Raw genomic sequence first — 17,359 nt, 5'->3', positions numbered from 1 at the left:
GGCGCTCATATCTTAACTCACACGGGCACAAAGAAGGAATGTTCGTTGTTAATGCAATTCAAAAACCTACTAAAGAAATTGGGAACAAATTAACAGATGAATGTTTTCTAATCTATTGTCATAATTAAGTCAAAGAAAGCAAATATTTTCGCAGACACAGCAAAAATCGTTGTAACCGACTCTAACTTATCTATACTCTATAAATTGACAACGTATGGAGCTATGTCAAAGCTGAAAATCTGTGCCATTGTCTAATGAGTACAAAAACAGTCACTTATCCTAAGTGACTTTCTTAAATGTAGCGCGATAATTGTCGTGTTATCTATCTTAATCAGCAGCCAACACAAAGATCACTAATGAGCTCATTTAATATGCAATTAAGCACTTATAAAAACATTAACTCGTTTCGCTTTAAATTCAAAGTAAAAACGTGATAGCCGTACCAACAGAATTGCGAGCGACAGAATTAGGAGTACATTTAGGTAGAACCAATCCATTTACCAGTAGAGCACATTATTCAACGCAAGCGCACGTAGCAGCAGTAAACGCTGGCTTGTGACAGGTATATCAATAGGCGAGAACGTACCAACAGACAACGCTAAACAAGTTGCGGCGAGCAAAAACAACACATAGGTAGCAATTACTTTGCTTTCGAAGCAATGTCTGTGCTTTCATCCGTTCAATCTCACGATAGCTAACCTTACAAGGAGACAACATGGTTCAGTACATCATTTAAGTCGACCATGCGCGGGCGCAGCTCGAGGCGTTATCGTATCAAAACACTAATTATCCGACAGAGCAAAGTCCGATGAGTTGAGAAAATTGGTATTCCGAAAGTTTCCCCGTATGCTTGTTAAGCAACATGAATCGATAATTACTATAATAGCTTGTTGATTATTACACCTTTCTAAATAATGAACGTTGCTGCGTGACTTTTGTATAATGGATGACGTTTGGCCTGAACCCTAGCCCATTTCAATAGGACAGTGTATAATTTTGATTATGACCTGTTTTGGGACTAGTCCAAAAGTAAACGCTGGCACTGCATCTCCTATAAGCAATCAATTATTATAAAAACAAAATAACGTACACCAACGAAAAAAATAAGCTCAGTATGTCCCACGAGAAATGATTGACTGTCATGAAACCCGCAACGAAATTAATCAGAAATATTTTAAAGTAGGAGTAAAAAAATATATTCCACATCAGAACGACCTGTATGTAAAGGTCTTCAAGTAAAATATTCCATTGTATTGTAATATTAATATAATTTTCATGAATATATGCTGTTACAAAAATAAATACGTCCTCAATGTATGCAGATTTCATAATTTACCTTTCGCGGTGGTTGATTGCGGCACTACACCGGTACTTACAACTTCCCTTCAAGTAAAAGTAGTCCTGACACGTACACTAATGATATCGATTCGTTCACTCGCTGGACAAAGAAGTTGCTTTTCAACAATACGAAAAGGAACGTGTTCTTAGTAGGAATCACCTGTAGCTATCTTGCACCGGGGACCGGTTTGCGGCGGTCAGAAAACCACAAAAAGGTGCCCGTCACACTTTCAACAGCTAGGAATATAAAAGTCTATGCAATATTGTACAGAACTTAGACATTGTATGTAATTACAGAACGTGAGTACACAGATTCTATTGCGGCTTTGTGTTCAGTGTTTCTGTGCTTCCCGAAGCAGAAAAATGCATTATTGTTTTACTATTATTTAATCCTTGTTTGAGGTTATTGTACAACATTATATAAAGCTACGTTTGTATCCAAAATAGCAACTTTGTTCCCAGTAATCCGAACCGATACAAAATAACGATAAAATCAACATTCATCATACGCGCGATTGTAATGTCGATTCTCGGAAACGCAACAGTTTATAAATGAAGCGAACGGCTCGTGGGAGGCTGGGGCTAACTTAGCACCAAACAATCAACGGGAAACCATACCGGGAACTGTAAAGTAACCGGTATCCATTATAACGGTTTACGTTTTTGTATCTGGACTAAGTGACTATGTAACAAATAAATCGATAGAACACAAGCGGCACCGTCTTGTGAATTTTCACGCAGAATCAGATGGCATGACAATCATCTACACATCCACAACTTCAACAATTGTGTGTTTGGAATTCATAAATAATCAACACGAAACAATCGATGAATGGAATTGAATTCCCGAGAGAAAAAATGGAGCAAAGTTGTACAAATTTGCTTCAATAAACTTGCTTTTTCCTCGACCCAAAAGTCGATTCCCTGACAATTATATAATAATAGTGTATCTATATTACAATAGTGATAAAAAAACTATAATCATCGTAGTCATTTTAAACTTCTGTTCTAACGCGCAATAGAACAATGGCTTGTTTATACAATTTGCCTATTATATTGGTATGTAATGCGAATTACAAATCCTTGCAACAAAAAACAAAAGATGTTTATTTAAAACTAAAGTCTATACCTACTAAGAGGATGAGAATCTGTAACTGATGAGAAGAACGAGTAAAACGAAGTATTAGATGAACTACCAGCTTTTAAAGTAAGGCTGAAGTAACGAAAGAGGGACAGCGCATTACATGATGTCGAGCTACATCTCTCTCGCACACCTAAAACCATCTAACTTTAAGAGGTGGTGTTCTGCCCCAAGATAAGTCTTTACTCCTCTATTTATTTCTAGTCACGAGTTTCGAGTCAATAGTTACTATGCGATGGTGCGTGCGGATATACAAAAACCGTCGAAACATAGCGACGTCAAATACATTTTGTTTTATCGATCGACTGTCTAGCTAAGCAACCGTAGAATCGATGTTATCTCCTGTTAACCTCTATTTACCATGCTTTACAATAAAATAAAAAATATTTTTATAAGTTAGACTGATCATATTGAATGTTTTTATGATATTTAAATAAACATCAAGAAACTATATCTGAACATTTCTCTTGACAAAGAATTAAAACGAAATACTTATAACTTCGAACACCAAACACTTTTTATTTATTTAATAACGCTTTAATCTCGAGTATAAATCGGGAATAACTAACTAGTTTTGGTCCCAACCGGAGTGCTTAATTAGCTGAATACAAATAAAGTTTTTTATAGTAAAAGATAAATATTAAAAATATATAAAACCAAAAAGACAGGTAATATTACGAAAAGAAATCATGTAGATGTATCTAAAGTATAATCTGATAGTGTTTAATGATTTGTAGCCATAGTGGGCTGCTTATATGAGCGCGTGGTGGGCGGCTACACAACGACTGCAAGCCTTTGATGCAACTAATGACGGTAATGATATAATAGGAGAACGCCATGTCACGTAGGCTTTTAGGCCATGGATTAATGTGTCAAATGTGGGTCAAACGAGACCTCACAGTTCAGCTCTACACACAAAGCGCTCAACAAATTATTTGATGAAATTAGAACGACCATTTTAATAAATTCGTAGATGATTGGAAGTATCCATTATCATAATATTTGAATTTAGGTGTTCGATTCACCTTTAAGCGTTTTACGTCGAAACATGTTTTTGATAATCCGCTACTTGAATCAGAAATTGTTGTTATAAAGAACTTGGACATGATAATCGATCATCTCACTTCCTATCAATATATTTGAAACCGTCATCTAAATAAATCTTTAGAAGGCGCGTTCTTGAAATTCGTAGGCGTTTGGAAAATAAAGTAAACATGAATGAGTTTTGACTTCTAGTAGACGATGCGAGTATTTCGACAACTCAATAAGCAGTGGGACTGTGTAACAGTTCGCACTCGGTTTCGCCTTCACCGACGGGGTCAACGATTCTCGACTCGTCAACAAATCCATCGACGAGAATAACCCGTTACACTGCATCGGCTTCCAGCGGATTTCACTCGCAAGTATTGCATAGACCATTTATACTGTCCCCAGTTTTATATATTTTAGGGTTAACCTTAACAGGCTGACTATATCGGGACATGTTCCATTGCCTTCCAGAACAAGTATCCCCCGTACTATAAAACAATACTAAAGCAAAGATATGAATCGTAACTGTACCATAAAACTTGTTGGTTAGAAACCAGTTCGAATGACCATTTACGAATGCTAATACTATCAAGATCATTAATTATGTTAATTGCTTTTTGATAAATACGCATTCACAAAAATAGACTCTACATTTTGTTGTAACGTTACTACATCATAAAATGTATTTACAGAGTAATTATTACTTTGTTAACAGCTCCCTAACGTTTAGAAACACGTTTCAGTTGATAAAGATCTAATTCTAGTTACGCAAAATAACGTTACGTTTAGTAACTGTTATGACATAAAAGATTTACGCATGTTACCTATAACAGTAGCTTAACATGCGTTTGTCATATAAAACCTATTTAAATCAAATTTACATTCGATGCTTTGACCAAATTTTGCTTTATATGCAAATTGTAATGTATCATTCTTGATAATATTGTCAAATTTATCTATTAGGATTCTAAGAAACATCGATCATTGAAAACAGTTGAACGCTTGCTTACGTAACTGTAATATTTCTCCGTCCATGTAATTCTTGCAGTCATTACTTTAACTGTTTACCCAGGACTTGGATCGGTTCTGATATTAACTGGTTGGGGCGAACAATAATACGGGCTGTGTTGAAAGATAATAAAACTAAATCGCGATGCCTGTCGCTTACCTGCGTGTTACCGCTATATTTCTAGCTACGATTTCTATGGTAGAGTTAACAATTGCCACAACTATTTACTTTCGAGTAATCCTATTGGCTCGTTATTTCTAACATTATGTAGTTATCTGATTCTTTATAAGTCTGGGCATGGAGTTCATTGATCTAAAACGAAAGGGCTGACGTTTTAAGTGAACTTGGTACAGGGGTGGTTTTCCCCCAAATTACTCAGAATATAATGAGTAAGTCCTGCACTGTGAATGTATTGCATACATTACAGACAAACGCATATAATATGCAAAATACAACGAACGCTCTTATCAGTAATAATAATCTTAGACCCAACCTCTGAACTAATGGACAAGTAAGCGTTGGGAATTTAACGGAGGAAAAACGATCCAGACAGTGTAAGTTCATCGCTATTTACTGACAGTTAACTATTGGATTAATGTACGTATCCACGTGTAGTCAATCCGATTAATAGTCTGAAAGCTAGATAGAGGCCATATTGTGACGTTTAAACTCATGATCGAAACAATCACATACAGGTCTGGATTTAAAATAGTACCTAACGTTTTTAAGTAAAGAATTTTGAACATGAATTTTGAAGAATGGCGCCAGTTTAACTTACACATAAAAAACACATATATTACGAATCAATATTTTTCTAGAAAATGTTATAGATAACGATATTGATACTCGATATCTTGACATTTATCAGTCAAAACCATCTCAAGTAGATGCGAAAGATAAATTGTATCTGTAACATGACTCTCCAATTTTATGCTTTCGAATCCAGTTAGCACTGTCAATTAAAATATTCGTACATTTACTTTTTGCGTGTACAATATAGTTATTAGTAATAAACAGTGAAAGGTGATACAGTATGTCTATTATTTATCTATTATTATGTAAGTATAACATCCGAATAAATAAATGCGAAAATGCTCGTCATAGCCTAAATGTTAAAGGAGAAAATGTGAAAAACTCTGGTTTGGATGAACAATACAGATTGTCACGCGCTTATGTTCAAATCACTTTTTAATTATGTGATATTCTTCGTTGCATGTGAACCGAGCATGCGTTAATGTACTTTCTATTTGGCCTATTATTTTCTGCTGTGTCTGATATCCAACAATGAGTTACAATCATTTATGTAATCACCACCTACAATGTATTAAATAATCGATTTCTAATAAGACGAGTGTAAGGTTACAATTCAATTGTTTTATTTTAGAGATCATTTTTAGAAATTCATTAGTAGAGCTACTTTTATTAATTTTGCTGTATATTAATTTCTATTGTCCGTCGCTGATGTTTGCGCATTCCTGTTTTATTAAAGTTTTTCATTACTAGTGTTTGGTTGAAAAACACAGAACGACACAAGCACGTAGTGAATGTTTACTTTAAAAATTACACCTTGTAGAGTTAGCTTGTTTAACCAGTTGTCGGCAGCATAAAGTTAATGAAGGACACTAAAGTATTTTATAGGCCTACAGATTTAATGACACGGATTTCATTTATAAGTTCAATATAACATATTTTCACCCGACTGAAATCCTTTCGAAATTAAAAATAATCATCATACGCTGTCGCAAGAAACTTGTCAAGGTAAACAACAACACTTGTCGACCATTATTATAGAAAATGTCAAGTATAACGAAAAAATAATTTAAATTAAATATAAATAAAAGAAAGATTAAAAATAATAATAACTTAAAAATGACACCACACAAAACAAAACTTGAAAGTAAACCGTTCACGTGACGCGTTGCATTTTACATCGTAGTGTTTTTATCATATCAATGAGTTAGTATCCCAGGTGCAGGTATCGTCAACACTTCACTGACATATGACACATTTTCTTTGAGAAAATGCGGTATGCGGTTAACCTTAGTGACAGAGGGGAATCCATTGATTTTTCGCGTTGCAAGTTGACGTCACGAACGCGACAAGCGGGCGGCGCGCGCCGGCTCGCGTCTCACCGGCGACTGGCGAGTGAGCCCAGCCGAGAGGAAACGCTAGTTGCCATGCGGTCTCAGCTTGCTTGCTCCCTTGCCAGCCGTAGTGTTGACCTTCCGCATCGATTGCTGCTGTGGCACAGCTGATTTTTAACAGGGGTAGGTGTTAAATCAAAAATCAGGATTTCCTCATCATTTACCCTACGGAAGTTTCAATAAATTATTTGATTACCGAAAACTAAACGTTTCGTGTATTATTTTTACTTTATTCTTTGATTAAATTAAAAAATCTTTACATTTTTTGTATAAAAAAAAATAATTTTTAATTTTTAGTAAAATATTTTTATAAGAATTCAGAAAGTCTTTAAGCGTGTACAATGTACTAGCATAATTATTATTCAAGATAGGCTTCAAGACTATTCGGCATTGTCTTGATCGCCAGAAAAGATAATGTTGTTATATTACAGTGCGACAAAACATTTGCTAATTAATTCTAAATATGTGTGGGAAAACTACAGTTTTACAATGAATGAATAAATAATGCCCACTTTATTGCCATACTAGTGGCATTCATTTGTAAGGCTTAATTTATCCGTCTATAGAACGCCTGCCAGGTCTTGAAAGCAAATGTTTGCTTACAGATCAAATATCAGATTGGTGCAGCAGGCGCAAACATCATCATTTATTAAATTTGTAGCAGCAAAAAAAAACAATATTAAGCACATCTCATGTACTTAATATTGCTCTATGATAAAAGATAAAGATAAAAGATAAAAGATATTTATTTGCAAATATGGGTATTTCATTAGTGGTGACATAAAAGTAACATTCGTTCAGCCATATTTTGCCAGTAGGCATGCAAATGTATACAATTAAAATATTCTAAACATACCATACATCTTATTACAAATTAACAGTATAGTTAAATATTTTAAACTTAAAGATAATCAACAAAATTATTCATGCCTTATGTAACTGCATCTTACCTAATTAACAGAGATATGCTTTTCCAGTAAATAATCAGAGACACTGTAAAAAGCTTTATCTACTAAAAAGTTTCGCAATTTCTTTTTAAAGAGAACCATATTCAAATCCTTTAAAGTTTTTGGTAATTTATTGTATATTTCCGGTGCCATGCAACAGACACTTTTGCGCATTAGTGTAGTATTGGCACTGCGAAGACATAACCTACTGTTATCACGTCTATTCCGAGGTACTACGTCATTTATTCGTGTGAACTTTTGGGGATTTGATTTGACAAATACTGCTATTTCTAAGATATATATACAAGGTAATGTTAAGATTTTATATTTTCTGAAATAAGGTTGACAGCTATCAGTTGATTTTACATTAAACATAGACCGAAGACATCTTTTCTGGGCCTTAAATGCTGTCTCCTTTTCGGTCGAGTTACCCCAAAATATAACGCCGTATCGTAGGTGGGATTCGACTATGCCATAATAGGCTGTTAGAAGTGCTTCAGTGGCAACTACTGGTGCAAGTGTGTGTAAGGCATATGCGGATTTGCTTAACTTTGGTCATCCGGATCAGATTTAAATACTTATTTCTAAGATAAATTTATAATGTCAATGTCGGATTTTATAATGACAACAAATAAAAAGATTTATAAAAATTAAGTCACAAAAATTAAAAGATTGAATTATTTTGAAGACATGACTTATATCTTAATACAATTTTCCATAATATCGTACAAGCGAAACGTTGCTCACACGGTGTAAAAGGCGTAAAGCGCTAGGCGCAGTTTTAGGAGCCAGACGTTAAAGATAATCTTTTTTTTATCTGAGAACTTAATTCTCCCCGCAAATTCTCTTAATCAAACAGTTAAATAATTACTTTTCAATGTCTTAAAACAGTTACAAGTATATGTTAAACTTAAGATGACCTGCCAAGAAAAGAGTAGCAATATATTAGTAAAAGTAGTTGCTATTAATACTTTTGTAGGCGCAGCAGTAACGGGGTTATGTAGTGTTCTTTTAGTAATAAATTTCTTGATAATTATGTAATTACGAGGATAAAAAATATTTCATACATATAAAATAGTATTAATCAGAATTATTTCACCAAAAAGTTGAACAAAAACGTAGATTCTATGAAGACATTGGGTATATGGTTATTCGCTAACCAACTCACAAGGTGTTAAATCATACAGAACATGTCAACAAGGTCACTAGGCTTCCATGAACTCTACAATGTATTATAGTCAAATAAACGATTTTTTAATACAAACAACACATCGGTTGAACAATGTGGGCCAGTTACGTATAAAATGTTCATAGGAAAACTACTATTTTACGACACTATTTTATAAATGTGCCCTTGTAAACCTTTTTTCAGGTGCGAAATCATCAAATGACTCTTCCCGCTTTGAGTTGGATGGAAGGGAGTGAAAGACTTTTACAGATCAAGCCCAACCAAGTTCCTTCCCTTAATTAACCGGGACCGCGGTAACCCTTTAAGACAATCCTGCTGGGCCCTTGCTAAACCACGTGTAATTTCCAGGCATATTTTGGTCCCAAAAAGATCCTATAATTTCTTAACTTAGTATACCTATCAAGAATTAATTTGTGAACTCAAACCTTAATATTAAGTACAAGTATAAAATAGCAGAAAAAAATCGTTACGTTAATTTAAGTAATTAATTCAGCAATCTAGATACAGCATACTTCATAGTATCGACTAGTTACATATACAGAATGAGTTTTCAAACTCGACTAGAGCTGTTTTACAATCCACGTACGCTTTGCCTATAACATTAAGTCAATGTTGTAACCTTGTAGTAGAGTGGTGTGTCAAAACACTAACTGGAGGTATTGCGTTGTTATCACGCATTTTTATGTCGATAACGCGTGGCCTCTTAGAGATTTTCTTTCAATATGCATAGGTGTCTATTATTGAAGTTTGATCTAGGTAGGTATTTGGGGATTCTAGGTTGATAACGCAGATCAAAATCTGACAGCTCATTGATTCCAATCATGATGAATAAACTTACCTCATAGAATATTTTTTAAATCCTATTAGAACTGTGCGTAAACTGAGCAGTTTTTCTTAGACATAATATAATACGTAGATATGTATGTGAGGTAAAGGTCTTATTACATACCTATGCTAACAGCTGTGTTAATTGTCCTTTAGTGATCGTATGTAGTAGCTAAATCTTTTCAATCGGCGCGATTCAAAGAACAGAACATACATAAGTATATACATACCTAGGTATGTAAGTAAATATGTATATAAGTATGTAGTAAAACAAACATTCAACTTATCGTTTCGTTTAGGAAAATATTGCAGGCTTTCGTTTTAGGTTTAAAAGTTACATAAAATACAATATTTTCAGATGAATATACACTTCCGGTCACAAAGGTCGATCCGCCTAATTCAAAGCTACATATTTATGTTTTATATAACTATGTCTATGACAATATTCCTGTAAATGAAAATGCTGGAGGCTCCGTTTTATCTCAAGCACTAACGTTGATCTTGACAATTCAAAGCGCAACAAATCCTCGAAATTAATTGTAATTTCTTAATATCAATCAATCAGTGCTACTGCTAGTGATTGTCACGTCTCGAAACCCACAACTTCAAAATACTTGAGTTTTCCAAATATCGAAAAATCCGTGTTAATGCTGGTGATTGTCACTAGTCTCTAAGCCAAGTTTATGAAACTTGAGTACTTACGGAGCAGAGGGAAGCGGCTGGTGGTATGCTTGCCGAGCGGGGTGCTGCTCGCGCTGATGTCGCTCTGGGAACTATGCAGGCTGCTCTTGCCGCTGCCCGCCGCCGAACCAAGCTCCATGCGCATACGCATGTGACGGCTACAACCAAAATGGAGTCATAAATACGTAACAATAAAATTCAATTTCAGTTTTAATGGCTATGTTACGTATTTGCGCGTGTAGAAAATAATATTACAAAATACAAACGTAAAAGGCGTAAAAGAAAAGTATTATATGTCTATGGTGTAGCGTAACAATGAGACCTGTTTTATTGGGCTTAGTTAAATGTAGGGCTTGTTTTTCGTCTTTTGTTCTTACAGACAGAAACATTATTCAGGTTATGTCAAAAAATATTTTTGTTTTTATGTCTTCAATGAAAATACGGACATACAGACAGAGAAGAAGGTTTTGCGAAGAGGTTTTACCTGGCTGTTCTTATGCCTACAAGGACAAAGTTCTTTTAAATTCGTTACACGTGCCTATATTTTACTTCCTTTTACCATATCCAAAGCCAAACTTGGAAAATCTCATACTATTAAGTTCCAACCAAATACTTACAAACATAAGCATCATTGCAAACAAGAAGTCAAGAAGGTACAACTCCCAATTGACCATGTACATGTTAAAACCAAGTGTTACTTTCTTACAGCAGCAAGAAGGTCTAGCATTGTATCAAATCATATTAGCTACATATTTTTAATAACAGTCGCGTGGTATCCCAAAGAGTACACTGTACTGTTTACAGAAAAACTTCAATCATGTTTAGTAATCAAATGACTGCCGAGTGTAAACTATTCTAGCTCCAGCCAAGTCCTAGTTCTCGTTTATAATAGCGATCGTGATGCACGCGATGGAAATTAGCAAAATGTCATCATATTCAACCAGTCAGTGACTGACTAGGTCTAGTGATAAGGAAAAAATCATGGCTAACATCACTTTGTGATCTTTTAATTAATAAATACGAAAGATTAGCTTGATTTTGTTCAAGATGACGATACTCTTGATTCATATCAATAGTATCTATTTAGTAATGTTTGAAATGATAAAGTAAATAATGTCTCACCTTTTCGGTTTCACGTTGGTACTGGTGGATTTTGAGCTTAGCATTCTACTGACACTACACGAGGTCTGAGATCGTTGTAACGAAAACGAGCAGTCCACTTTCGACTTGATATCTTTAAATGACTTGATCTTGTAATCATTTTTCGTATCCAACGAATTCTTCTTCGCCAAGTTTTCTCTTCTTTCCGTCTTCTTTACAGTCTTGGGGCTGCTCTGTACACTGTTATCCGCATCAGTCTTTCTGTTTGCCAACATACTTTTCAGCTTGCTTGGCACATCACGCTTAGGCATTTTATATTTTTTCAAAGTAAAGCTTCTCTTTTCTTCTTTAGTTTTTTCCGTACACTTCATGTCTTTCACACTGTTCAAGGAATTTCGTTTGCTGGTGTTTTTAGGCGTCTCGTCTTCGTCTACAATGTGTGACGTATCCGATTTTTGATCTATGGCATCTTGCAGGGGTGAAAAGTAGGCATCTATATTTCCAGTACTGACGTTTTTCTGACTGCATTCTGATCGCGTTGAAGGAGTTGACCCATCAGGAGACATATCGTCGATGACGTTCAAAAATACGGGAGAAGTACGATGGTTTTCAAAATCTGTATAAACTCCGCTAGATTCCATGCAAGAGTCTTCATTTCTGTTTACAATAAGAGGAGGATTACCGTTTACTTTCTTGCCGCCATAAAGGGCGCCATCAATAACTTGAGCTCTTCGATCGCCTCGTTGCATATGGTCATCTAATCCATCAGCATCACTTTCTGTAAAGAAATCTGAATCTGTCATGGGATCTGCTCTTCTAGTAACTGGTACATTCTGCCAATCCATTTCTATGGCATCTTCACGATGTTCGATAGAATGGTCTGCTCCTCTACTTACTGGTCTCGACATTTCTCCGTCACCTTGATAACCATCTAAACTAGTAATACTGGTAATGCTTGTTATAAAACTATTAGAGACTTTTGAAGTTTCCATAGATTTTGGGTAATCATTTTTACCGTCAGAATAAGTTTGTGAATCATGTAAGGTCGACGCAGAAAACTGAGAGTAAGTACTTATTTCTCCGTTAATTTCTGAACTGTCTAGAGGTAAATCTTCCGGTGATGGGGTTTGTTCAATCCTGTTGGTGGTTAAAACATTCTCGTGCTTATCTAGAGGTATTTCTAAATTTACCACATTTTCAGCAATGGAGCTAACTGGTTCAAGAATACTGCTGTGAATTGAAGGCATGAATTCATCATCTATTAATATGGAAGTCAACTCATCTTTCCCGATCGTGGTATCTTGAGATGGTAGATCTAAAGCCTTTGACGTATTCGATAACGGTTCGGGAACAGACAATGACTCACTGCATTTATGAGCAGGAGAATCAAACGATATGAGTGAATTATGATCATCAGTATTCATTATTGTTTCCAAGCTCACAATAGGGGCCATTTGGCCATCAAAAGCACACCTTTTACTCTCTAAGCTATCAAATCCATCATTTTGTATAGTCGATGCAGCAGAGTTGCTTTCAGTCTTATCAGTTGATGGGGTATCGCCATTATCTGGAGACATTTTACTTTCGTTTGCATCACAGAATATTGGTAATCCCTCTACTGTAGGCGAAAAAGCATTTTCTAAATAACATATGTCATCCATTTGGTCTGGAGTCAAGATACCTAAACTATCATCCAGGGAGTTCTCCTCGTTCGTCCTACTCAGTGAATTATCGTTTGGACTCAAGTTTGACTCAAAAATTCTTGTATGGACATGCGACTTCAACTGTAGACAGAGATCAGATCTGGAATGTGTGTTGAATGTCTTTTTTACTGGAAAGTTAAAATCGTTTTCGCAAGAATACTCAAATTCTCTCATCGGTTTCTCGTCGAAATTCAAAACGTTCGGTAACCTGTCTGCGCTTTTATTCATCGGGTTAAGTAGATTTTTATGGGTTTGTGATGTCGAATCACTCAAAATTTCAGATTTTGGCCGGTCCCACACATTTACTTTTGAAGTTTCTTTGAATGATGTTGAAGGATCTGATTGGAGATCAAATAATAAGCTGTAAGGACCAGATTCGTCTTCATCTTTCTTGTCAACAAGATGTTGGGTTATATCATTGATTAGTCCTTTAGTTTTTTTATCAACTTTACAATCTTGTTTTTTCGTTATTTGATTTAGTTTTTCACGAAGATCTAATATTCTAGGGTTCTGCTCTATCACTTTTTCTAAATTTAAACTCATTTTCGGTATGAACGATGCGTAGGTCTTGCAAAATCCTTGCTCTTTTACATCATTGTTGATTTTTGTTGGAGTGTTGGATTTCTCAGCAATACTCGTGGACCTAGTTACATCAAAGGGTTTTATGGTTTCCAGGCTCTTCAGCTTCGAAGCGGAGTAAACTCCTCGCAGCTCTAAGGTTCTTAGCTTGGCATTCTTATCGACAGGGATCTGAAAAGAGATAATAATTGATTATTATTCAGTCATTAACAATCTTGTTCAGAATTTTTAGACATGATCTCAATTTTACATTTTAGTGACTAAGTCCTGTATTGCCTACGAATAAATCCCCGTGCGCTTTGAAATCTGTGCTATCAATTTATTACAAATAAAACAAGAGATTACAACTGATTTACAATCTGTAACATTATAAACACTGGCTTGTGGTCAGACCGTATCTTTATTCTGGAGTTAATATTCATTTATACATATATTTATATATCTACAATTTTATGGCAGATAATCAAATCCTATTTATAACTCAATTAATTTAAAAACTTTGCAAATTTAGACTTTAATAATTACTACATATTTGTAAAGTTTGACTGCCAACCCTACATCGAAATCAGGACTGTTATGAGATAAAAAAGCAATCCTGATTGCGAATTGACTTTGTCAATTCCTGCTTTACGATGTGAATAAATTAAGATTTTACAGAATATCGAATGATTCATAATTCCAATTACACTAATGCTTTAAACTTGGAGCCATGAGCGCACTCCCTATTGTCTGCTCATCACGGTTCAAGGGACCGTCACGCATGGTGCTCTCCATGCATATGTACCAGGGGCACGTGTAGTGTACTCGCATTGCATTATAATGAATGGTTTTTTCTTCAATGCAACACTAAGGTCACTCATTATCTATACTGTTCAATCGCATTACAAAACTCACACTAAAACATCAAATTAAAATGAGAAACTTTAATTTAAAAGTAGAATTTATCTGATACATATTCCTCTCTTGCTATTCAACGCTATACAGTAAGAAAACACAATAGAGAGGTCGTTAGCAAGGCATCATTCATCACACGATCTGTATAAAAACGTCTACATGTTATTGGAGCGCAAAGTCACGAATGAACACTACGATACCGAGAATCTTTGACACTACGAGTACCACTATTATTCCAGTAACCGGTGCTTCTCAACCTGATTCCTCTCACTAGCACGACTGTCCGTCTACACTTATAGCACACTCGACACTAAATCGAGGTATCATTAACATGAACAATATCCCGTCATTCATTCGTGTTCGCTCGTCGGACGCCAAGCTCATACTGAACTAAAAAAACCTTACACTATTGTTTCAGACACATAAATTGTTTGTCAAAGTAACTGATAGCGTTAAATAGCTTCCCCAGTGTAACTAGCTCGGTTGTAAATCAAATAATATTGTCTATAACAGTTCGTTGCTTTGCACGCATTGCTCAACCGTCAAAAGGAATTAACTTTTCACAATGCCAGCACTTCAGTCATTTTCCCTCAAACGGTAATTAATACTTCAAATTACGTTAGTTTAATACAACAGCGAATTAACCTATAACGGGTCTTGTGTAATAATTTCTGGTTTTAAAATTTTTGCTGTTCGATTGAAATCAGTGAACGTTTTCTAATATCGTTATCTACGATACGTTTACCTTGCGTCGCGTTTATCACTTAACTGTTTTACAAAGTCAACGTTCATGCTTTGTAGATTAGACACATGTAGTTTTCTTTGAACCTTAGGCTGTAACACTCGATTCTAGTTCATTAGCTTTGACACGTAGGTAGCCTAGATACATACAATAGAAGTAACAATAAATAAACAACAGTTTAAAAATAAATCCAAATGTCGGGTATAATTTAATTAACGTTATTCAAACATCGCGTTGTCATTATTCATTAGTATTTACGTAAGCTACGTGATTTAAAGCAGCAATAGGATATTGTAATTTGCAATATTGTGCGGTCGCCGTCTAAGTTCAATGATTTAAACAATCATTCTTGACGTTTATTGCGAATTATGTTGAGAAACGAATTGTGTGATAAAACGCCTTGAATTAATGAAGTAAAATACTGTATATTCGTGCAGCGTGGTGTTATGTAAACAATATAGGCAGATAATTAATTCAACACAGTTTTTATCGCAAAGAAAGTTGATAATGATAGTGAGGTATCGTATGACCTACTGTAGGTAGTTTTAATCAATACAATATGTCTACTGGAGGGTAAGGTGCATGGTTCAAGGTAAAACCTATTAACTGAATATGCCTTTGTTTGTGGTTAGTAACAAACGGTTTGGAGCGATAGATATTGCTTCGCTCTACTTCAATAAGGTTGCGAATGTAAAAGCGAATGATTTCTGGGTTTACGCGATTGTTAATAAAACATGCACTACTTTTTTAAACGCATAATGCGTCATAAAAGCGCGGTTTCTATATTCTGATTAGTATTTTTGCATGAAATAATTGTGGTGGCCGTGTAGGAACATGTGTCAATAAAAAACGATGATTTCATTAAATTTAAATTTTGACCACCCAACTCCTCTACAGTACTAAGTACTGTGAAGTACTAATAGGTTCGCTAAATTACTCATTCGAATACAATATGATGAAATTACTATGGGAAATTAAAATGGGTTTCGAGAATTTTCACGTCAGCTGTAAAAATGCGGAAACCTTTTAATGACATTAGGTCTGACGACGAAAACGATACCATTCAACAGAGATTTATATAATACTCTGGTCGGAACAGTTTTTTAATACAATAAAAATGAAAATCATAAGGGGTCAGTCACTGCTAGGAAAATTATTTACATTGCCATGTGCTCAAAGGCTGGTGCCATAGTTTTCCGAAATATGTTAAGAAAAGGTCAACATAGCTAGTGCCGTATTATCCATAAGGCACTTTAGGCCAGTGTGAAAATAAATTGAACCACTCCTTTGTTGCCTCGAGGCCTCGGAGCCCCTGGGCCCCTAGATCCGGCCCTGAACATAGCGTCTTACAGTACCTATAATAGCTTAATTATTTTTGCCAACATTGTATGTAATATTACTGATCTATCTTGGACTTCTCATGTCTGTTCTCCCATAAAGCGCAGGTGAATGAATCCTGATAGATTTCACATTTAGGATTAATTTTCTCAACAAAACCTTTGCATGTTGGACCTGTTTCCAAGTCTTTAAAAAGTACTGGCACATCCATGAAATTATCCCTAGAATGAAAAGAGATAAAAATTCAGACCACGCAATACAATATAAAAACGTAAGTGCACGTTTTTGTATCTAATAATTTAGCTGTCATGGCGGATAACAATATAGTTCTTGCGGTTAATTATGATTACATGGCCGATAGGCAATAACTTACAGATATAACACTGAATTATATCAGATATATGAACAGACGGACACTGCTACGCAACACTGATTAAACTACGTAATTTATCATATTTGCACTTTTTACGTATGTTTATTTTTCTATTTTGGATCGTTTGTAGCTAACTAGAAGGTTCTGAGTACGACATGAGTCTGCAGATTTGTCTTTAAAGATATTTTCTTTGTTATTAAAATTGATTAAAATTCGTTTACAACAGTATTCATTTTCTCCTCAGCATTTTTCCAACACAATTCTAAATTCAGGACGGGGCGGAACACTTACGGTAAATACAATGAATTTTTAATTATTTTGTTGGC

General features: G+C 35.1%; 1 protein-coding gene across 1 annotated transcript in view; it reads right to left on the bottom strand.

Annotated features, from left to right (window-relative positions):
* Positions 1–17,359, bottom strand: part of LOC113497690 — a 79,711-nt gene that overhangs the window by 53,475 nt on the left and 8,877 nt on the right. Inside the window, exons 2-3 of the mRNA XM_026877370.1 lie at positions 11,426–13,857; positions 10,325–10,461 (exon numbers count right to left, since the gene is read on the bottom strand). Of these exons, the coding sequence (XP_026733171.1) occupies positions 10,325–10,461; positions 11,426–13,857 (2,569 nt within the window). The remainder of the gene's footprint in view (positions 1–10,324; positions 10,462–11,425; positions 13,858–17,359) is intronic.

This window comes from Trichoplusia ni, chromosome 9 (assembly GCF_003590095.1).
Source record: "Trichoplusia ni isolate ovarian cell line Hi5 chromosome 9, tn1, whole genome shotgun sequence".
NCBI lineage: Eukaryota > Metazoa > Arthropoda > Insecta > Lepidoptera > Noctuidae > Trichoplusia > Trichoplusia ni.
This window is presented reverse-complemented; position numbering and strand designations above follow the sequence as displayed.